The 24,000-nt window shown below is 46.9% G+C and overlaps 1 protein-coding gene across 12 annotated transcripts in view; it reads left to right on the top strand.

Annotated features, from left to right (window-relative positions):
• The window catches only part of LOC147032361 (cyclic AMP-dependent transcription factor ATF-7-like), a 123,424-nt gene that overhangs the window by 83,862 nt on the left and 15,562 nt on the right, over window positions 1-24,000 (top strand). For 8 of the 12 annotated variants that reach the window (XM_085869922.1, XM_085869924.1, XM_085869923.1 and 5 more), the window contains 4 exons: window positions 8,519-8,645; window positions 8,946-9,050; window positions 9,285-9,392; window positions 9,728-9,967. In XM_085869922.1, coding sequence (XP_085726048.1) covers window positions 8,519-8,645; window positions 8,946-9,050; window positions 9,285-9,392; window positions 9,728-9,967 — 580 coding nt within the window. Of the gene's footprint in view, window positions 1-8,518; window positions 8,646-8,945; window positions 9,051-9,284; window positions 9,393-9,727; window positions 9,968-22,696 lie in introns of all 12 variants that reach the window. The other 4 variants (XM_085869932.1, XM_085869927.1, XM_085869929.1 and 1 more) reach the window with 4 other exon arrangements.

Raw genomic sequence — 24,000 nt, 5'->3', positions numbered from 1 at the left:
GGCATAACCACGATCCAGATACGACGAGGGAAGGCATTGTGAGGGGAGGGAGGGGGGGTCCATATGGACATAACCACCTTCTGTTCGACGGGTATACTCGGGTGGCTGGCGGGGGGGGGAGAAAAATACAGGGAGGAGTGAAGATTAGGGGAGACTGAGGAGGGGTGGAAGAGCGAGGATTTGGGGAGACTGAGGAGGGGTGGAGGAGTGGGAGTGGTGGGGGAGTGAGGAGGGATGGCAGTGTGAAGGGGATAAATAAAGGGGAGGGGAGGGGAGGGGAAGGCAGCATAAGGGGAGGCCAAGGTAAGGCAGTGTGAGGGAAGGGTCCGTCCGGATATAACCACCATCTTGACATCCCGAGAGAACTACCATCCAGAAATGACCACTATCTGGATATGTGTGGAGATAACCACCGTTCGGATACGTGCGGAGATGACCACCGTCTCGACACGTATGGAGATAATCACCATTGAGACATAACCGCAATCCGGATACGTGCGGAGATAACCACCGTGCGGACATAACTACCATCCGGGCATAACCACTGTCAAGATACGTTTGGAGACAGAGAAGGGGGTGGGTGGAGAGGAAGAGAGAGAGGGGGGTAGGGGGGGAACAGAGACAGGGAGAGATTTGGGAAGGGAGGGGGAATAGGGGGAGGATTACAGCAGATGCGACGTCCAGTTTAACGGCACACACATTGATTAATCACCGTGCCTGTGAAACACTGGAAGGATAGTTTATAACTGGGTCGGGATTGAAACCGAGCCTACACAGCTTAGAGCGAGGGTGAAACATTTCATTTGTTTTTTATTTTTTCTGTATTTAACAATGCCGAAGTGACGGGTTGTGTAATGAAAAAATATTGTACAAAAAGAAGACATTGCACATTTTCAGCGAGCCAGCCATCGTCCGATGCACCGCAGAACAATGCGGGCCTAACGCAGTTGAGTTGTTCAAGTCGATCGACATACAGTATTCAGTGATGGTGCGAATATTGTAGAGCACTTGCCAAGTGGCTTAAGCTCTCCAATGAAATGGTTGATAAGGAACAGCTCACTTGGCAAGCGATTTGCAATCACCAAACCGTGATATTAAACGCCTGCCTGCTGGAGACACCTGAAATATTAAATATGTCAGAATTCAATAAATGAGCACTTTCTTAGCAGTCGAAACTGCTGTTAAGTTCAAATCTGGAGCTTAAATTTTGTAATTTGGCTTCGTTTAAGAGATTTTCGAGGTTTTTCCATCCATTGGACCATACTCTGTGCAGAGGATTGGTGCTGCCAAAGCAGTCTCCTTGGCTATTGGGCACAATCCGAGATGGGTCACCACTCTGACACAGAATACTTGAATGGCTCAATCATCCCAGCAAGCTGGTACTCATTTTGCCGACCTCGGAAGAATGATAGGCCTCAAGGTTATGGCATGTGTGGAAATAAAATAATGCCACAATCGCTGGCGTAGCCTGGTGTTTTTAAGCATTGCAATGTATCCAGCGATTCGTAGGTACGATGATCAAGACATTCGATATGAGTTAGGAAAGTGGAAAAAAAAAAAAACTTTGTCATTAAGAAATCGGTGCGGCTGAGGATGTGCCTGATAAAGGATATAATTAAATATGGCTGTTCATTATCTTCAGAAGGGGTCTCTTAATGAACTCAAACACCCAATTTTCACTCATGCACTTCCTTGGCATTCCCATGATTATGCATACAAAGTTTCAGGCTGCTAGATTTTATGGTTTTGGAGTTATGGAGGAGATGCACACACTGACACACTGACATTTATTAGTATAGCTTAAAGAATATTGTGACATCCACGGGACTTGAACAGTCCCGCCAACATAGAATGAGCGGAAACGATGGAGGCGGTTTATTTATTTATAACCCAAACATGGCGGTTCTAATCGCTCTACCGCAAACGGGACGAGGAAGGTGGCACGAGTCACTTTTTACTGAGTTGATGATGTTTATTTGTTTTTATTATTAACCAGAAATAACAAGACTCTGCAAGAAGAGGGATCCGGGGCGATTCGACGGGATGGTGTGGGATCGGGCGTGGGGAAAACAGACAATTCCAATGAATATACAGATCTCAAACCCTCTAAGGCGCCAAGTACACACACACACACACACACACACACACACACACACACACACACACACACACACACACAAAACGTAGCTATTTCTGGTGGTCAGGCTGGACCGTGGTGTGGACGCAACTGTCCCTGGATCAGCGTCAGACGAGCTGGCCTTGCTCTCGTCAGGGGGGGGCAGGAGAAACCGTGGTGCTGTCGACTTCCTGGTCCTGGCCCAAGTCCGCTCACAGCCGCCAAGGAACCAGTTCTGGCGCCAAATTGCGAGCAGGAGAGGGAGGCAGGTCCGCCCGCCGTTCGACCCCGTACTTCGAGTCAGCAGAACCCCAGAGCCAACCAAGGTGAGGCACGAGGCTCAGCAAGGCTCCAAGACACGATGAAGAACACAATCGAATCAGCACAACAAGTACGCTTCCCGCACAACAGCCTCCACACCAAAAAAACACGATCTTTTTGTCCCGATCTTCTTCCTCTTCCTTTTCGACCCCGAACAGAACCTTTTTATCCTCCTGTCCTCGTCACTTCCAATCGAGCCGTTTTATTGGCCCACCGCCGTCGCCTTCCGCCAATCGTGATCACGGGGCGGAGCCATCCGCTGCACTGTCCTGTGACGTCACGGCCAGCCTCCAGGGACTACTAAAAGGGGTTTACGCAGACACACTTACCCTATCCCGTGTCCCTATCTAATTACGTGACAATTATCATTTCCCCCTTGAAGAAATGAACATTTACTAGACAACTTATCACCACTGAATTGCTACTTATTACATCGAGATCCTGGTAAACTCGAACAGCATGGCATACCTAATTAAACATCCTAATTACCCTTTGAATGCATACCCCCCCTCAAACATAACACTGCCCCCTCCTCTGGTACCGCAGCTCCTGCAAGGTATATCACAGGCGCTACCGTACCAGCCTTAACACTTACTGACTCACACCGAATTAACCAAACAAAATAAAGTAGGAGGGGCAATGGGCAGCGAGTCGCAGCTAACTTACCTATCCTGCTTAATGTACTACCCCCTTATGGCCTTATCCTCGCCTAAACAATCATTCGTTTTTTTTTTTGTTTTTTTATTTTATTTTATCGCATGATAGCACTGAGCGAAGTTGCACTCCATCTTCTGGATCATCGCTCTTGCCCAGCACTCTTCCAGTGATCTGGGGAGGGGAAACAAAAGGTTCCACAAAAACACAACACTTATACTTTACATTCCTACTCTAAGCCTTAACGACACTATTCACAGGATATTTACACTTGACCGCCTTCCCCAGTGGATGCTAATAGACCCAGCGTTACCTGGGGAGCCAATTTTCAAATTTGCTTGCCCCAAAATTATGCGGACATCATGCCCTTGCTGCACCTGTCAAGTTGTGCGGGATCAAGTGGGACTCATACATCTTCACAACACTCACACCATGGTCATCATCACATTTCTAGGTCATGGTCCTCATTTTAATCATGCAGGCTGAATCCCGTCGTGGCCGTGGGGTGGGTTACCACAAGATGATGGGGGCATCTCAGGTGCAACCATGCCCACAGGTAAGCTTTAGTCCAACCCGGACGTTTCTCCGCCCCGTTCCCTTTGATTCCCTCCCCCCTGGTAGCCATCACCTCTAATCCCGTACAACACTCTGGAAGGGGTCTCACTGGCTCCTCTGGCCTTCCTGGGTCGCCAAGGTCCTACCCGCCTTGGTCGCCCAACCAGACCCTCTCCCAGTTGCCTCCAGACATTGTCACCATTAGCCACCAGGGGTGAATCTCCTTGAAGGGGGTCGCAATTCCCGCTCACCGTGAGCTTCAGCAATCCCTGTGGACAAGCACATCATCCCCACCCACAAAACCCACATGACTCCCCCACCCCATCGGCCTTACATGTGACACCTGCATTTCTAACACTTCACCGACCATGACCTTCCCTGTTACCACACCATGCCCAATAAAAAAAACAATGTGTGCACCATACATTTCACTTCTTCACTTAAAACAACTCACACAGCACTTCTCACCCGATCCACGCACCAGCCATTGGACAGCCACTCGTGCCCGCTTTGTTTCCAATTACCCACTGTCCCGATTGTCACTCTAAAACCCAGCAGAACTTACAAACCCATGCCAATTTTCCCACAATTCATTTTTTTCCACTAAAGGAGGCACTTCGCCACAATCTCACCAGCCGTGCATGGCCCTATATGCTCAGCCCGATCTAGTCTCCCGGACCCCCGACAGTGATCTCCGGACCCGACCTATGAAAGGGCATCTCGGATAGACCTGGCGGTTCAGCAGGAGGATTCACCCTCTCCAAGTCTAAAAGTCTATTGGAGGGTCCCTCCATCGCCGGGTACCGGCAATATCGTTGCATGTGTCCTCTTCGCCCGCACCGGAAACAACTCCCCATAAAAGGCCCCCGTGAGTATCGGTGAAATGTCTCTTCCGGTTCCGGACCCCCTCGGCCATAATCAAATTGCTCTATTGGCTGGGTTGGACCCCGCCGCTTTGGCGCACTAACTACCGGATTACCCTTTATCAAACGACAGTTTCTGGCAAATTTCCTGAAACATTTTGGTAATGCCAATTTCTCCCAGCCCCCCTCCTTGATACCGAATCTCCGCCTGTCGGACCGTCACCGATGGCCTCTCTGGAACCCGACCCGGCCGACTCCACGAGGCCAGCCTGGCTGCGCACTCAGCCGCTCGGTGAACGGTGGGTGGATCCTGTAACTCCACTAGCGCTCGGACCTCAGGGTCAGGAAGAGCAGCTAAAAATTTCTCGAGTGCCAGCCTGTCCCATGCCTCCACTGTAAGGTCCTGATACGCGATCCTGACTGATTGGTAAATGTCCTGTGCCAGCTCCTGCACTGTCTCACCCGGCTTTAATCTGCGGTGCTGGAGCTGGGCCCGCACCAGATCACAGTTTGCCGTGAACCCAAACCGACGGCTCAACGCCTCGCAAATGTGGGAGCTGGTCAACATCCCCTCCGCGATCACGTTTAACACATCTGCGGCTGGTCCCCGCAACGTTGCCACCAAATTCCCTGTACGTTCCTGCTCATTCCACCCGTTTAGTCGGGAAATGCACTCAAATTGCGTCAGAAAAGCTTCAACGCTCCCTGACCCGTCGAAATTTACCAGGGGGATCACTTTTACGGTGGCCCGCTTCTCAGTTTCTCCCTTGTCCGAATCCGGCCCAGGGATCAAACACCCTTGTGGCTGCGTATCCAATTTCGGAGCCCACTGTGGCCAAAGATGTTTTGTGGTGAGGGTCTCATGGGTCAATTTTGCCTCCTGTTCCAAACGTTGAATGGACCGATTCACCTCTTCCCGCAGGATCTTCTGGGCCCGCACAACCTCCTCCAAGGCTCCGTCGCGAGTTTGTAGCTGCTCCTCAACCAACCCGGACACTACTTACAAAAGACGGCTCTACCAGGCCTTTATCCAAGACTTCATCTTGGCTCATAATTTTATCTTGTTCGTCCAAACGAGCCTCCAATCCTTTTACCTCCTCCGCCAAATTCATCCCTTGCTTCCTCAGCTCTCCCTACTCTTCAACTTGTAGCTGCATACGAGCATCCACACAGGCACGATGACGTTCCAGGCTTTCATCCACTTTATCAACCCGAATGTTCGTTGCATCAATTTTATCTACCAATTTTTTTCGTATATTTTCCCCCTCCAATGTAATTTCTACCTTTGTTTCCTCCAATCTATCCTCAAATTTACTTTGTATTTCTCCCAATTTAACATCCACACACTCCTGCATCTCAGTTTTCATTTTCTCCATCTTTTCCCCCAATTCATCCCTCATTAAATCAATCCGTGCACCCAACTGTTCCCCCATTAACCCCAATCGATCCGCCATCTCTGCCCCCTGTGCCATCATTTTTGCCCTCTGTGTCACGAATTGATTTTCCATTTGTGCCGTCATTTCTGCCCTCTGTGTCACGAATTGATTTTCCATTTGTGCCTTCATTTCTGCCCCCTGTGCCGTCATTTCTGCCCTCTGTGCCGTCATGTCTGCCCTCTGTGTCACGAATTGATTTTCCATTTGTGCCGTCATTTCTGCCATTTGTGCCCCCTGTGCCGTCATTTTTGCCCCCAGTGCTGTAATTGCACTCATTAAACGTTCCAACATTGTCCAGATCGTCATCGTGCCGGTTTCCGGCGCTGCCGGCTCCGTTACGGGCGATGAAGCATGGTCCACGCTCGGAATGGGGGAGGTTCCAACCCTACCCCTGTCTCTCCCTTCTTCCCCCGACTCGCTGCCAGACACGTGGCCTTCCTCCTCAAACATCTGCACATCCGCCATGGTGCAGAAGTCCCGTTTGCCGCCAATTAAATTTAATTTGAAAACTCCCGCCAAAACTTTCCCGCGCTCGCGCGCTGGTCCGCAGTAATTTTATATTCCAATTCGTGGCGAGATCTTAATCTTGGTATATTCTCCCGATACCAAATATAATTTACAGGGGTTCGAACATCCAACACCCTGACACCAATGTGACGTCCACGGGACTTGAACAGTCCCGCCAACGTAGAATGAGCCGAAATGATGGAGGCGGTTTATTTATTTATAACCCAAACATGGCGGTTCTAATCGCTCTACCGCAAACGGGATGAGGAAGGTGGCACAAGTCACTTTTTACTGAGTTGATGATGTTTATTTGTTTTTATTATTAACCAGAAATAACAAGACTCGGCAAAAAGAGGGATCCGGGGCGATTCAACGGGATGGTGTGGGATCGGGCGTGGGGAAAACACAGACAATTCCAATGAATATACAGATCTCAAACCCTCTAAGGCGCCAAGTACACACACACACACACACACACACACACACACACACACACACACACACACACACACACACACACACACACACACACACACACACACACACACACACACACAAAACGTAGCTATTTCTGGTGGTCAGGCTGGACCGTGGTGTGGACGCAACTGTCCCTGGATCAGCGTCGGACGAGCTGGCCTTGCTCTCGTCAGGGGGGGGCAGGAGAAACCGTGGTGCTGTCGACCTCCTGGTCCTGGCCCAAGTCCGCTCACAGCCGCCAGGGAACCAGTTCTGGCGCCAAATTGCGAGCAGGAGAAGGAGGCAGGTCCGCCCTCCGTTCGACCCCGTACTCCGAGTCAGCAGAACCCCAGAGCCAACCAAGGTGAGGCACGAGGCTCAGCAAGGCTCCAAGACACGATGAAGAACACGATCGAATCAGCACAACAACAAGTACGCTTCCCGCGCAACAGCCTCCACACCAAAAAAACACGATCTTTTTGTCCCGATCTTCTTCCTCTTCCTTTTCGACCCCGAACAGAACCTTTTTATCCTCCTGTCCTCGTCACTTCCAATCGAGCCGTTTTATTGGCCCACCACCGTCGCCTTCCGCCAATCGTGATCACGGGGCGGAGCCATCCGCTGCACTGTCCTGTGACGTCACGGCCAGCCTCCAGGGACTACTAAAAGGGGTTTACGCACACACTTACGTTTACGCAGACACTCCCGTGTCCCTATCTAATTACGTGACAATTATCATTTCCCCCTTGAAGAAATGAACATTTACTAGACAACTTATCACCACTGAATTGCTACTTATTACATCGAGATCCTGGTAAACTCGAACAGCATGGCATACCTAATTAAACATCCTAATTACCCTTTGAATGCATACCCCCCCCCCCTCAAACGTAACAATATTTTACATTCATTTACTCTATCTTGCATTAAACGGCTGCACAAACATTTGAGAGAAATGGCATGATTATTTGCCTCAAATGGAGAATGTTTTTGCCAAGCTTCCATTGCTCCAATGCGATTTTGTTTCGTGGCATTGCTCGAGCATATGGTTTTGCACGAACACCATGGAAATGCCGCTCGTCAGCATTTCTCTCAAATAATGCTCGAGTTTCCAGCTGGTTGCTGTACTTGGCTCACAAATGAGAGTCACACTAATTGCAGCAAAACTTTCTTGCTTGGACTGTGACCTACTTTATTTTTACTGAGCCTTCTTGTCTGTAAATCCATCAAAGTAGGCATTGGTCTGATCGTTATCATGTCTTAAAAGTTTTATCACACCATCTCAATTGGCATTGATCCTCCACCCACTTTTCCTCACCAACGTTGTATTCCCCCCCCCCACCCCTGTTTCTTCTTCCCACTTCCTTTGGAAACCCCCATTCCATTTTAAACTCCCTTGTATCCTACATTCCCTCACCTCCTCCCACCTCCACTTATTTTTCCATTTCCAACCACTTTGTCCCTCCTTCCTTTCCCATGCTTATATTGTATTTTTTGATTTGCTTCATCCTTGTATCTCTCATTTGCTTTGCCCCCCCCCCTTTTTTTCCTCCACCACTACTCCTTTTCTTTTAATCTTTTTATTTTATTGCCTTTCTTTTTCTGCCCAGGCCCTTGCCAGGACCACAGCCAATATATATACCTCTGCACAATGGACAGTCATTGCCGCTGGGTTTCCCAGGCCCCCCACCAAGTTCATTGCCGATGTCACCCAGCCTAGCATCCTCTGGTGTTGCGGTAAGGATGCATCTGCAAATGAAACATTAAGTTATAGTTGGAATTTTGCTGGAATGCATGGGTGAGATCTCCCTGGACAACCACTCAAAAGGTGCAGTGTCCAATGGTCAAACAGATTTTCACAAATACACTGTAACACCAGTCTTGGACAACACTGTTTTTTGCTGTCATTACTTCATCAGCATGTTGAAAAATGGTTTCTATTAGTCCTGTGCAAAAACACCTTTTTAGCTCCCATGGTGTTTGCATTGCCATTAAAAAAATCCTCATCATTGGTTGTTTTATTTTTATTTTTTCCAGGGTGGCCGGGTCATTGGTGTTGTCCCAAACATCCCCGGCATCCCCGGGCCGCCTTTGAACCACACCGGGCCCCCACCTCCTCAGCCTCATTCTGAGGCTAAAATGGTGTGTAGCTGGGTGGACCATGTTGAAGGTTTCATTGCTTACCTGTTGACTACTTTGACAACTACAGCCTCATTTGTGACAGATTTTGGTTTCTCCTGTGGGTTGAGTTGTGCTTCAAATTCTGAGGATCATCCTTTAAGTTATTGCAACATTCCTTTTAAGTAGGATGTTGTGTAAAGCTTTGGAGTGGGCTATGCAAAATCTAATCCCCTCCTTCCTCAAATCTATCCTTAGAGGTTGAAGGCTGTTCTGACACAGCAGCCCATTCACACCTCGCTGGCGCAGCCACTTAGCATCATGACCACAAGGCCGGAAATGGTCTCAATCGGCCCTGCCTCCCAGGTAGAGCATTGAAGTAATTTTTACCGCATGAACAAGTTTTTTGACGAGTCAATTACCTTGTTCTGCATTCTGTTACGAGAGGTTGAGAAGGACTTTTTCAGAGCAGATTCTTGATGCGGTAAAAATTTACAGCATTGGGGTTGAGTGAAATTTAATTCAGGATTGCTGTGATTGGGTTTATAATGAGGATGAATAAATAAAATTATTCTAATTATCATTGGCCACAGCTTAGCAGTTTTAATTTGACAATGGAAATTATAGTATAAATGATTTTTGCATCATTGGACATTATTGACAGTCATGACTGCTAACAGAAGTTTTACTTCTTCTTCCAGCACTCACCCATTTACATGGGTCAGATATCGCCGGGACATTTGTCTCCTCAGGCGATCGGCATACGGACCTGTGGAGGGCGTCGGCGGCGTATGTCCGAGGATGATCCGGATGAGAGGCGGCGGAAGTTTCTGGAGAGGAATCGCGCAGCAGCCACTCGTTGCCGTCTCAAGCGCAAAGCTTGGGTGTTGAATCTTGAGCAGAAGGCAGAAGAATTGGTGCAGACAAACCTTCAACTCCAGGTGGGGAACCATGAGAAACGTGCTGAGTCCATCAAGGTAGTACCTTGCTTTTCCTGCAAAATGTTTTCACCCCACATGTGTGATGTGAAAGGCAGCGTTAAGCAATTGCCTTACCTTGTCTTTCTCAGTCTGTCTGTCTGTATGTCTGCAGACATCAGTTTATGATCAAAGAACAACGAAATTTCAATTGAATGTTACAGTTTGAACACAAATCGGAAAACGAAATAGTAGTTCAGCAGTACTTTGGCTCTGAATTTGTGCTGATCGCACATGCACAGAAAGGGTGTGTGTGTGTGTGTGTGTGTGTGTGTGTGTGTGTGTGTGTGTGTGTGTGTGTGTGTGTGTGTGTGTGTGTGTGTGTGTGTGTGTGTGTGTGTGTGTGCGTGTGTGCGTGCGTGCGTGCGTGCGTGCGTGTGCGTGCGTGCGCGCGTGCATACACATATATATGCATACATACAAACATATTGTTCTGGCCACGCGTACCGAGTGTGTGAGAGGTTAATGTATTATGAGGGGGGTTAATCCCCATTTCTCCTCAGAAGAGCCGGACCTGGGACCACCGCTGACAATTAACTTCGCGATACGGTGGGTTGCTTTAGAACCATGAACGCCAATCAGTTAACCACGAGTTTCAGTGTCCACCATCTAATTTTGCCGTTTAACTAGAGGTCACATGGTTTCCTGAACGGGGAGTGTGCCCTCGGCAAAGCGCCAATTTTATCTTGATTAGATTTCAATTCGGGCGGCCAAGCATTTAACCGCTGGTGTGTGCCGACTATGACAGGTAATTAGTTTGGGAATAATAATCTCCCAGTCTATTTGACTTCGGATAATGCTGGATCAATGGATGGAAAGGACAAGCACAGACAGGTTGGAACGTCAACAAGGACTTTATTAATAAGAAAAAAATAACTTTTTATTTCCTTCTGGTGAAAATAACTAAATTCAAATCAATCAAAATGATCACAGGCAAATAAAGAATTAATCAGGCATTGATAGAAAAACAGACAAAGACCAGATGCTTACAACTATGCCGTACTTAACAATTAAACACGAGACAAGGGTACCCAGCAGATCATTCAGGGGGGGGGGGGGAAGAGGAAAAATCCAGTCTCGCTCACCGAACACAAGTCGTCGTACATCAAATAAAACGTCCAAAAATGTGAGTGCGCCTTATCCGTTGCCGGCGCTCTGACTTGCTGTGCACCTACTCGCAAATAGGCTTGAACACCAAACGACGTCATGTCGTCACCCCCAAAAACCAGGGACGCCAAGAATCAGGTATGCCAAGAGTAGGTCTCGAGGAGAACCAGCATTAACGGTCCGAGCGTCACCCACTGTTAGGAGCCACCAGGAGCCACAATCAACGGACAGCTGTCCGGAGCTGTGAGAAGCTCTAAGGCTGCAAGGCCATCACCAACTATCACAAACTCAACTGTCACCAGCTCTCCAACCGTCTGACTCGAACTGACTGGAGCAACCATCTGACTCGAACTGACTGGAGCAACCATCTGACTGGAACTGAATGGAGTAACAGTCTGATTGGAACTGAAAATAGCCGTCGCCCAGCTGTCACCAACTGACACGAACTGTCGCAAAACTCTCAAAGCTGTAAGAACCACAACCAGCTATCGCCAACTGACTGTAAAAAACGGTCCTCTCGTCCTTTTTATAGGTGGTCAGTCTGGGCGGAGCCTCAAGCAGGCTTCAGCCAAATGCACCTTGCATATTGGCGCATCGTTGCACGTGCCAAACCACCCGTCTCGCGATCATTCCTAGCCTACGATGCCATGTTTGTGGTGCTGGACGAACGGCATGAGCAGCCATTTGCCAGAATTACCGAACGAAAATGTGAAGCGCTCATAAAACATCAAGAACAATTATCGGCTCAAAGTTCAGCCCGATACGAAAAAGAGCCAGTTAGCATCCATAGAGCTGCTGAACGGGGTGTCAAACGTCGATGGAAAAAGGGTAGGTGAGCCTCTGTTGGGCTAATGGCTGTCTCACATGCATGAATGTGTCTGTCGTAAAGAGAAAAAGGAGCTTTCCATAAGAGAGGCAATCGATTCTTTACCCTTCTCAACACATCAAAGTTAGAATCTCACCAGACATGGGGATGGGTCTATTCTGGACATGCATTTAGGGAAATAACTGTCTGAGGACCTAAATAGTGGGACAACTTAGCGAAATATAGCATAACAATTGTGCATTTTGTGAGGAAAGCACCAAATTTGGCACACGAGTAGCCTATCATATTATGAACAGATTTGGATATTGGGCCATCTCAAATTCATCCGCTGATGGCTGTGGCAGTCATTTTCCACTGCCATCAAAAATTTTGAGATGGCCCAATATCCAAATCTGTTCATAATATGATAGGCTACTCGTGTGCCAAATTTGGTGCTTTCCTCACAAAATGCACAATTGTTATGCTAAGTTGCTCCACTAAAATGTTGGATTGCATTCGTCGGATCCGATTCTGAAATCCGTAACTATATATATATATATATATATATATATATATATATATATATATATATATATATATATATATATATATATATATATATGTATATATATATATATATATATATATATATATATATATATATATATATATATATATATATATATATATATATATATATATATATACTTCCTCGGTGAAAATGGACTGCATTTTTCGAACTCAGTGGGGTCGATTTACTCTAAGAAATGTTTAGACGGACGAAAAATTAATTATAGATTAGAAAATATCGAAATGAGTAGGATTAGTTACTCAACTCCAGTAATGATAAATGTTGTTTAGGTCATATTTTCGAAATGGTAGTGAATTCAATGTTGGTGCAGTCATTTCTTAGAGTAAATCGACCCCATAGAGTTCGAAAATGCACTCCATTTCCACCTCGGACATCCAGAAGTACCTGTAATCGTACCTGACCATACCCTAATTTTACCAACTCATGAAACTAAAAGTCGTCATATGGAGCGACCTCTAAATCACCTCCGATCAACTTAAATTTTGTTGTGCGCGTTATTGAATCGTATTGGAATAATTTAAGCCTTGTGGAGACAACATCTGATTTTTTTTTTGCTGTTTTTGGACCACCCTAATATATATATATATATATATATATATATATATATATATATATATATATATATATATATATATATATATATATATATATATATATATATATATATATATATATATATATGTGTGTGTGTGTTTGTATATATTGTTATGGAGTCGGGGCGAGAAGACCACGAGGGGGGAAGCCACCTCCGGTTCCCACCAAACTCTCCGGAATCGCAGGCCATAGCACACGGATAATTCCATGATGCGGCAGGTCGCTCATCGACTGTGAATGCCAATAACTCAACCACGTGACTTAGGGTCCTCCGTCTAAGAATACCAGTTACCTAATGGTCACGTAATCTAATAACCGGGGGACACGCCCTCAGTACGCCTTGTTCAAACCGGATCACCTTCCCAGAACAGATGCAGCTGAGCGTAACTGCCAAGGACGTACCGGCTCGGAAACAGATCGTTGGGGGATAACGTCCCAGCTAAGCTGGAACACGGACCATGCTGGACCAATGAAGGAAAAGACGAAAACAAGCTGGGAACATTTCTGTACAAAGCATTTATTTGCAGTCAAGCGAAGAAAGGTATAAGGCACAGTAAATGGGGTTTATTGTTATGTACAGCAGGGACAGCAAGGAATTTGTGGGGTGCAACAAAAGGCAAGCAATTTACAAAAGCGGACACAGAACAGACTTATCCCGTTATATCTTCTACAATCTTAACTTATGCTACGACTGGCGCCATCACGTGTACAGTGTACACACACACACACACACACACACACACACACACACACACACACACACACACACACACACACACACACACACAGAAGATTAGATGGCCAGAAGGAAGGACAGCAGATTAGGACTAATGGCTTCGTAATACCTGACATGGTCAGCAGAATGCGTAACCCAGTACGCTCCTTGGGACGCTCCGCTTGAGCGATCCCACCTGAAGAGTCGGCGCGTTTTCTCCTGCTTAATCACTTTGCTTGGGCTCATGGAAACGTGTGCTCCGTACTGGTCCCAGAATAACATCTGTTGAACACCAACCCTGAGTGTCGATACAGCGACAGGTAGAAAGGGCGGAGCAGAGAGGCGAAGTAGAGGGCGAGGTAAACAGGCGAAGACGAGTGGGTGAAGCAGGCAAGTGGAGAAGAGCAGAGAGAGAGAGAGAGAGAGAGAGAGAGAGAGAGCGCGGACGGCTTCGTGATTCGCCTTTTATAAGACCTGGGCGAAGGGTGGGGTGGCGACCTGAAGCAACGCGTCGTGACCCGAATAGCACTTCCTTATTGGACTACGGCGATCATAGCTACACCCTGTCAGGCTCCTGGGGCCAGAAGTGGTCTCATATCCACATCCGGCACGACACGGCCCAGAGCCTCACACCGCCCCCCCCCCACCACAGCGAACCCTGTCCCTCGCTGCCCATCCTGCCGTGTTCTGGTGACTGGATGAGAGTCGCGTCTGTCCCACGCGCCCATTCGGGGCATCCCCGGTGAGACTCTGCCGGTGCTGCCAACGCACTTGGCCCGTCCCCGTGCCATGAGGTCTGAGTGGCCTGGGCCATGCAGCACGCCTCTGGTGGAGAATCGTATCGATATGGAGGTGTGAGGAGGCGCGGGATGGTTTTTCCCATGTGCGGGAGATGTTGGTCGTCGAGGTGGTGAGCTTTTGGTGAGCGAAGGTTGAGCAAGGTGAGATGCCGTTGTAAATTGGCATGCAGATTTGAATGAAAGGGCGTGCCGGGGAGTGTCCTCGTTGTTGTGATTCTTCCACAGACGGCTGCCTGAATGTAGGTAATTTGGTCACAGGAAATTTGGTCACGGGAAACCTGGTCACGGTAAAACGGTCACAAGGTAATTTGGTCACGGTAAAACGGTCACAAGGTAATTTGGTCATGGTAAAACGGTCACAAGGTAATTTGGTCACAGTAATTCGGTCACGAGGTAATTTGGTCACGGTAATTCGGTCACAAGGTAATTTCATCACGGTATTATTATTATTATTATTATTATTATTATTATTATTATTTATTATTCACTGCATTTAAGGCCAGTAAAGCCCAAAAGCAGTAATAAACATTTTCATTTCATGGCCGGTGAATCTTGTTGGCATAATGACGTATTGACCAAGTTTACTGACTACTATAATGGAATCGGAATTTAAAAGTTGAGGGAGACAGAATCGATTCCCTTATAGTAGTCAGTAAACTTGGTCAATACGTCATAATGCCAACAAGATTCGCTGGCCATGAAATGAAAATGTTTATTACTGCTCTTGGGCCTTACTGGCCTTAAATGCAGTGAATAATAATAATAATACCATGACCGAATTACTGTGACCAAATTACCTCGTGACCGAATTACTGTGACCAAATTACCTTGTGACCGTTTTACCGTGACCAAATTTCCTGTGACCCAATTACCGCGCCGGCTGCCTTGTGCCTGCTTCGATTTGTACCAAGGTTAAAAGGAAAGTGTTGGATTGAAATGAGGATTGAAGATAGAGATATAATTAGACATAGCTATAAGACCCACTCAACGCACTTTGGTCACGGTAAAACGGTCACAACGTAATTTGGTCACAGTAATTCGGTCACGAGGTAATTTGGTCACGGTAATTCGGTCACAAGGTAATTTCATCACGGTATTATTATTATTATTATTATTATTATTATTATTATTATTATTTATTATTCACTGCATTTAAGGCCAGTAAAGCCCAAAAGCAGTAATAAACATTTTCATTTCATGGCCGGTGAATCTTGTTGGCATAATGACGTATTGACCAAGTTTACTGACTACTATAAGGGAATCGATTCTGTCTCCCTCAACTTTTAAATTCCGATTCCATTATAGTAGTTAACCCATTCGACATGAGGGGAAGGTCTGACTGCACGAAGACTAACAAAATAACTGCCTGGGGATCACTGTATGTTGGGTGCCATTGCCTTCGAGGCATGCCGTTTTGCAGAACCGCAACAATATGTATGTATATATGTATGTGTATATACGAGGTGTGTTCAAAAAGTATCCAACCTTAATTTTTCGTGCGTAAACAAATGAAGCTAGGAAGGCGTGGTTTGGTGCACGTATGTAGGCGATCCTAATCCGTATGCGTGAATCTTTTCCCGCCTGCAGAAGCTGTCAGTCACCGACAGACCGCCGATGAATGAGGAAGTGTAAGTGAGCGCCGTCGGATTTTTGTTTTTGACAAAATGACGGTCACTGTGGTCTCATCGCCAGTGATCACTGTGTTGAAGAAGTTGGGATCGCTGTTCAGTCTCCAGCATGTCCTGTGCGATCTCCAAACGGAGTTGCTTCTGCTCGATCGTTAGCAGCTTTGGCACGAACTTCGCTGAGATTCTCCTTAAGCCCAAATCCTCAGTCACAATGGAATGAACGGATCCGATGCTGACACCCGCCTCGTCTGCAAGTTATCTGATCGTGATTCGACGATCCTGCATCAGCAGGGTCCTCACTTGGTCAATGACGATCTCATTTCGGGATGTTGAGGGCCTATCAGAACGTGCTTCACTTTCCACTGATGTGCGACCAACTTTGAAGCAGTTGTACCAATCTTTTATCTGTGTGGTGCCCATTGCTTCGTTCCCGAAGGCCTGTTGAATCTTGCGGATCGTTTCCACTTGGGAATCGCCAAGCTTTACACAAAATTTAATGCAGTAGCGTTGTTCAAGTTTTTCCGTCATTTTGTCAAAAACGAAAATCCGACGGCGCTCACTTAGACTTCCTCACTCATCGGCGGTCTGTCGGCGACTGACAGCTTCTGCAGGTGGGAAAATATTCACGCATACGGATTAGGATCGCCTCCATACGTGCACCAAACCACGCCTCCCTAGCTTCATTTGTTTACGCACGAAAAATTAAGGTTGGATACTTTTTGAACACACCTCATATGTATGTGTTTTTTGTCTGTGCATATATATTGTTGCAGTTCTCGGAACCGCATGCATACAACAGATAGGTGTCCAAAGACAGTTATTCCATTATTATCTGTGTAGATAGTCGCCTTCCTTTTGTTTAGCGGGACAACAAGGGAGTGTGCTGCGATGATCTAATCGCTAGGGTTGCTTAAATAATTTTCTCCTTCATTTCATCCCCCCTCTTATTTTCGTCTTTTTATTCCTGAGGTAAATCAGCCACGTGTGCCTTCGCTGTAAGGTGGTGCCTCATGTAAATCAGCGTGTGCGGCGCCGCGGTGAAGAAACTGCTGCACAGAGGTCCTCGTTCCCGGGTGAGCCCAAAACCCGGCGGTTGGCGGCGAGTGATGTGCGCTTGGCAGTGCGGGGTTGTCGACTCAGCTTCCGATGGTCTGGGGAAGATTGCCGGTTGCATTAAAAAGTCATGCGAATAAATACCTCTTAAGAGGCTGCACGAATGGTGTTTTTCACGGCACGGGAAACACGGCCAGCACGACGCTGCACGAAACACATACGGAGGCCAATAAAGCTGACTCCACCCAATGTTAGGCGGGATACGAGTGTGCGGGTAGAAGCGGCTTGTTCCTTTTCAACCTCAATATCCGACACATATTGGTGTTCGCCCCACGCACACGCTAGCAGAGTCGTGTGAACGTGAGCGCTGGCCATGTGCATAATGGTGCAACCGTGCGCATTGTATGGAATGTGCTCAAAAGCAGACACGTACGCCGCTCGTGAAACTGGCATGGATTTATCAATGGCGATGTACCTTCGGTCCTCGCTGGCAGCAGTGGATTCTCCACGGATGGTGAACGTCTTCTTGTCTCTATGGCCAGAGAAGCTGCGATCGAGCCAGGGAATGTACAGTGTCGTGCGGGCCACAGCGCGCGCGGAACGAGTGTATTGATCGACGCTGGTCGAATGCACGAGCAGGCATGCGGGATCCTCGACCGGTCGCCGGGGGGTTTTGCAGGACGATTCACGTGCCCATTTCGGTGTGGGCGATTCATGTCATCTCATGGGGTCGGAGCACAATATTGCCGCTGTTTGAGATGGCCTTGCCGGAAACGAAGTGAGGCGGTTTCCAGCCCAAGCTAGCGGGCCACATGAGGGGTCGGGGCCAATCGGAGCACCCGATTCAGGTGATGACGTTACGATTCGGGGTGGCCCCTCCCCCCCCCCCGAGCTGCAAATCGTATAAAGGTCGGAGAAGTCCCTCTGTCTCTCTCTTGATTTTTGACTTTCTCCGCCTCTCTCTCGCCTTGACCCGCCTCCTGCTGCTCGGGCTCCGCCTCCTCATCTCCGCCCACACTACGTCGACCCCACCCGCCTACCTGGTCTCACCTACTACTGCCTCCTCGCACTCTGGACTCCGCCCCTTCTCGACTCAAGCTCCTCCTTTACGGTGCCCAATTACTGGTTCTAAACTCCCTCTTCATCAGGTTTTCTGTGTCTCTGTGTGTGCGTATGTGTGTGTCCTGGCGCCTGTCTGCCTCAGTAAGACTGCAGAAGATCGTTATTGTTATTATTTTCGCATGAAGTCTGCTCTTTGTCCCCTTTTGTAAGTTGATTGTAAATAAATAATTATTAGGAATGTTCCCTGCTCGTTTTTGTCTTTTCCTCCATTGATCCAGCATGGTCCGAATCCTAGCTTAGCCAAGACTTTATTCCCAACGATCCGTTCCTTTTAGCCGGTACGTCCTTGGCAGTGTCGCTCGGCTGCATCCGATCCGGTAAAGTGATCCGGTCCGGTTGAGTGATCCGGTTCGGACAAGGCGTACCGAGGGTGTGTTCCCCGGTAATTAAACCATGTGATTAATTAGGTAACCCGATTAACCCATAGACAGGAGGACCCTAGGTCACGCAGTTGAGTTACTGGCGTCCACGGTTGGTTAAGCGACCCGCCGCGTCATGGAATTATCCGTGTGCGACGGCCTACAATTCCGGGGAGTCTGGTGGGAATCGACATAGCTAACCCCACCTAGTGGTTTTCTCCCCCGACCCCCCGTCCCGCAACAATACATATGTATATATATATATATATATATATATATATATATATATATATATATATATATATATATATATATATATATATATATATATATATATATATATATATATATATATGTATATATATATATATATATATATGTATATATATATATATATATATATGTATATATATATATATATATATATATATATATATATATATATATATATATATATATATATATATATATATATATGATTATTATTATTTTTTGGTCTGTCTACTTGTCAGGCAAACAAAATTGAAAATCATTCCAAACAGGAACCTTACTATTTTAAGTGACATAAAGGACACAAACAATGGGCACGAAGAACTAATGCAACATGTTAAATAAGGTGGTGTTAAAGATGTTGAATCAATGGTGGTAAACGTCTGAAAAAAACTTTCTCTGATCTTTAAAATCTTGATTTTATTTAAATTGTCATAAACTTGAACACCGTGGCACACAAATGGCCTTTTTGGAAATTTCCAAAACCTTTGGTGTGGTCGTGTTAGACAAAATATTATGACATTTATAATCATCTAGTCAAATCAAATTTGCTGCTCTCTGATCCCTCCCATGTGATCTTTTTTTTCTCACCACTGTGTGGGTTAAGGTGTTCTATGAGTTACCTTTGCAGAAGCAGGTTACATTTGGAGGAGCAAGTTTCCTTTAATAAAATTCTGTGAGAGCCAGAATTGATTCTGAAAAATGCCTTCCATTGTTAGGCATGGCAACACAACTTGCATTCAATTGACATCTGCAGTTAATTTTTCAGTCACCTGGAACGTAGTTCTGGGGAGCTTATAGGATGGCGCGTCCGTCCGTCCACAAATACTTTCCACTTGTACTCCAAAACTACATATGCAATTTTGATTAAACTTTATGACAATGTTCATCACTGTGTAGTGTGTATGCACCAAAGTTTGTTCATGGGCCCTAATGAGGTTGTTACGAATTTGCGCCCGCCGGTGTGAAAACCAGTCACGGGTGTGCTCTAAGCACACCACAATCTTGTCCGCTCTCTACCCGCGCGCCACGCGTCCGATCGCCAAATGATCGATTTACCTAATTATTCGCACGGGTTGATTAGCGAGAGATTGTACCTCAGCGAGGCCTGCTTGGACACGAGCCGCTTAAGCAGCTCGCTCCGTTTTGGGATAACCGAGCGGGGTATTATCGTGAGGCCTCGCTGGACCCGATTCTCTTATCGGCAATTAAAAAGCCCGCTTTTATTCCGAAATGCAATACTGTAGTTCAATGGAGGAAAAATGATGCGACGAACAGGTCAACATTTAAAGAAGCACATTTATTTCCAAACAACACATAAGAACGTAAGCAGTCATGCAATGAATGGGGGAAGCACGCATGCAATTATACAGCCAAACACAATGCAAAGGAAAGAGCTAATACCGTCCATCTATGATGTACAGTCACTTATACAGTTTTACTTAACGGACTCGGCGCCACAAATTTCATACAAAGAAAAGCAAGGAAAAACCCCAGGACAGACGAGGGGTAGACTGGACCTCTTTGGGTCTTTATTGCATGGAGCCGTGTTGACCGCAGAGGCTCCGCGAGGCCGCGCAGGTTACCTTCCTCGCTGGGGCGACCCACGACGTTCCTTCTCCACGGCAGCTAGCGTAACCGCGGCTCGGCCTCGGCCTGGTGATTCGGGCCCCAGCCGGCAACGACTGAGAGGAACAAACTGGTCTTCGCTCTTTTTGAGTTGATGCTCTCTTTAAGAACCCGTTCGTCCCTCAGCAATGCTCGGACCGTTCCGAAGCCCGATCACCTCAGACCGTTCAGAGCTGGTTGGCGAGCTCTCTCCGGCTCGCACACGAACATGCAGCTCCGCGCGGCACAGCAGGCTTGGTCGTGCTTGCGTCTCCTCCGCTCTCCTAAGCTTCTCCACCGACTGCAGGCTTCAGGCTTCAGGCTCCAGGCGCTCCGAACCCCGACAGACACTCCACCGACTCACCGACTGACGTTCCGCTCGCCCTTATATAGGGCCCGAGAGACGAGATCTGATCTCCGCACTCTCACCTCTGATCTCTGACTCCCACGCTGGCTCCGCCCCTCTCGCTCTCTTGATCCGAATTCCGAGGTGAAGGTTGCACAGAGCGGACGTGCTCGAGATCACCGACTTGCGCGGCGAGCGGACGTGCTCGAGATCACCGACTTGCGCGGCGAGCGGATGTGCTCGAGATCACCGACTTGCGCAGCGAGCAAACCCCCGCGTGTGCCTGCAGCAATGCCGCTCGATGTGGACTCGCCGTAGCTGGCGCAAAGATGGCGTCGCCTCGGGGACGAAGGTGAGGCGACGCCGCCTGGGCTGGTCCACCGGGGGAGATGTGGACCAGGGGATGGTGAGGAGACGTTGCTGCCGTGAAGGCGGTTGTGGAGAGGGTGGCTGGCGGCTGGCGCAGTGGGGAAGGTGGCTGGCGGTTGGCGTGGTGGAGAAGGTGGCCGGTGGTTGGCGTGGTGGAGAAGGTGGTGGGTGGCCGGCGCGGTGAAGAAGGTGGTTGGTGTTTGGCGTTGCGGAGAGGGCGGCCGGTGGTTGGCGTTGTGGTTGGTCCAAAATAACGATAGCAAAAGAAAAACGGCTAACTCAAAGATCACAGCCCGGGTGATACGAATAAATCCCTTTAGACAGCGGTGGAGAAATCTATCTGAACACAGACTTATCGGCATAACTGATCTAAGGACCTATATGGTGCTCTGCGAATTTCCACAGCCGTAACAAGGTCTTTGGGGGTTGCCTCCCAAAATAGGTATTTGCTCTCTTCTCAGAAACTGCACATGCAATTCTGATGAAACTTGACCACAACCTTCACCACCTATGACGTACCAAAGTTTGTTCATGGCATTAAAAAAAAACTAATCGGGGTGTGAGGGGGTCTATGATGAGAGTTTATGTGGGGGTTGCCCCCCCCCCACCAAGGGATTGTTATTTTCTCAGAAACTACACTCACAATTCTGATGAATCTTGATGACAACCTTCATCATCAATGATGTGCCAAAGATTGTTCATGGCATTAAAAAAATCAGGGTCAAAGTGGGTCTACAGGGGGAGGGGGTTGCTCCCCAAAAGAGGTACTATTTGCTTTATTCTCAGAAATTGCACACGTAATTCCAATGAAACTTTACCACCACCTTCATCACCCGTGATGTACTAAAGTTTGTTCAAGACACTTAAAATTTTGGGGTCGAAGGGATTCTACGTGGGGGCTGCCACCCAAAAGATGTAATTGCTTTCATCTCTGAAACCACACACAATTTTGATGAAACTTGACCACAACCTTTGTCAACCGTGACTTACCAAAGTTTGTTCATGGCATTGAAAAAAAAAATCCATATGCATTTACTTTCTTCTCCATTACATATTTTGTGGGTCCCTTGGTTATCTTATCCAGCCGCTACCAGGTGAGCGCCCAGGGGTATTGCCTCAATGTTTTACATACATTTCACAGTATAATGTAGTGGCCCTGGGAATGGCACATTCGTGAGTAAACAATAATTTCAGCTGTTCAGTTTCTCCAATGACATTTCCATGAAGAGTTTGATTATGATATCCTTCCTTGTAATAATTTTGTCATTTTTTTCTTCATTCCCCTTCCTCTCCTCCTTTTTTCATTCATTGTAATTGAGAATTAGATGACATGCGCTCAGCATGGGATGAGTGGTTTATAAATCGTGTTTTCACAATGCAGGAGATAATGTCTTATACTTAACTCGGGTTGTCAACACAAATGGAGATTGATATTTCCTTTTTAATGCTCCCAATGTAGATTATTGTTTCCATGTTGGTGCGGAAGCGCAATGAGCCAGTGATGGTTTGTTGCAATGCTTCCTGCTTCAGAACAGTTGTACCGTTGGGTTTCCTCCATTGTTGTCCATATAAGTTAAGGTCGTACACTCAAATTGATTTGGTCTCGTATGACGAGTGATTTGTTTCTCAAAAGGCGAAGTGACGATGTGAGCCATTAATAAGAAAACATGAATGAAAGCATTGTTTGCTCAGAAAACAATTTTGCATACCGATGATGTGTTGGCACACACTGCAGAACGCCCACGTAGAAATTCCAAAGGTTTCAAATTCAAAGTCTCTGTCTCGGAATGTAGACTGGCTGTAATGTTATGGCAAATGGCTTTATATAGTTTTTTAAAAGGATTGAAATTGCAAGATCGTAGCATAATATTGAGAACAATTTACAAATAAAAAGAGGTGATGAAATATGTGATTAGATGAAGATTATATTGTTTCAGCTACTTTTTTGGGGGGGAAAGCGTTTACTGTACAATTCAAGCAGTGCTTCAACCGCAGCTGAATTTATAATTGGAGATGTGATCAAGTACAAACTTTTTTTCATTCAAAATATATTATTGTGCATTGTAATATTTATGCATCGAGTGCACAGGAATGTGCTTATTGGAGCAGCGTCATTTGGTTAACATACGAGCAATCTCAGCGGCTGGCGGCTTTCATTTTTATTTTAAAATCGTTTTGTGTGTAGCCATTTTTAATTTTGGCTGATGCCGCAGCTGCGTGTCCGGGCCTGTTTTGCTTTCAATTGTAAGGCAGGAACATGTATCTGGCCTCGGGAATTTGGAGGAATGTGAGGTGTCCGCTGTGTCATAGTATGTGGGCAATGTTTCCTCCATCGGCCGAACCAGAATGAAATGTCAGCACAGGCTCATGCCTGGGGGGGATTATAAAAGGAGTTTAGGAAGCTTAAAGAAGACGATGATAGAGCAAAATGTATTTATTTTTTTATTATTGTTCCGAGAAGTCTCATGACTTGGGAGGGTGGAATAATATTCCTTTCTCACCCTCAGTGAAAAAAAAAAAGGTCCGAGTCTTGCATTGCAATTTGGTCTCCGTCCATGACCTTTGCATGGCATTGCTGTGAGTCGGGTTTGGCCCTTTTCCACATTACACCACAGAGTTTGTTGCTTGA

Source organism: Eptatretus burgeri, chromosome 2 (assembly GCF_056783735.1).
Source record: "Eptatretus burgeri isolate ZD-2024b chromosome 2, Ebu_testis_v1, whole genome shotgun sequence".
Taxonomy (NCBI): Eukaryota; Metazoa; Chordata; class Myxini; order Myxiniformes; family Myxinidae; genus Eptatretus; species Eptatretus burgeri.
Note: the sequence above shows the minus strand (reverse complement) of the source record. Positions and strands in the feature narration are given on the sequence as shown.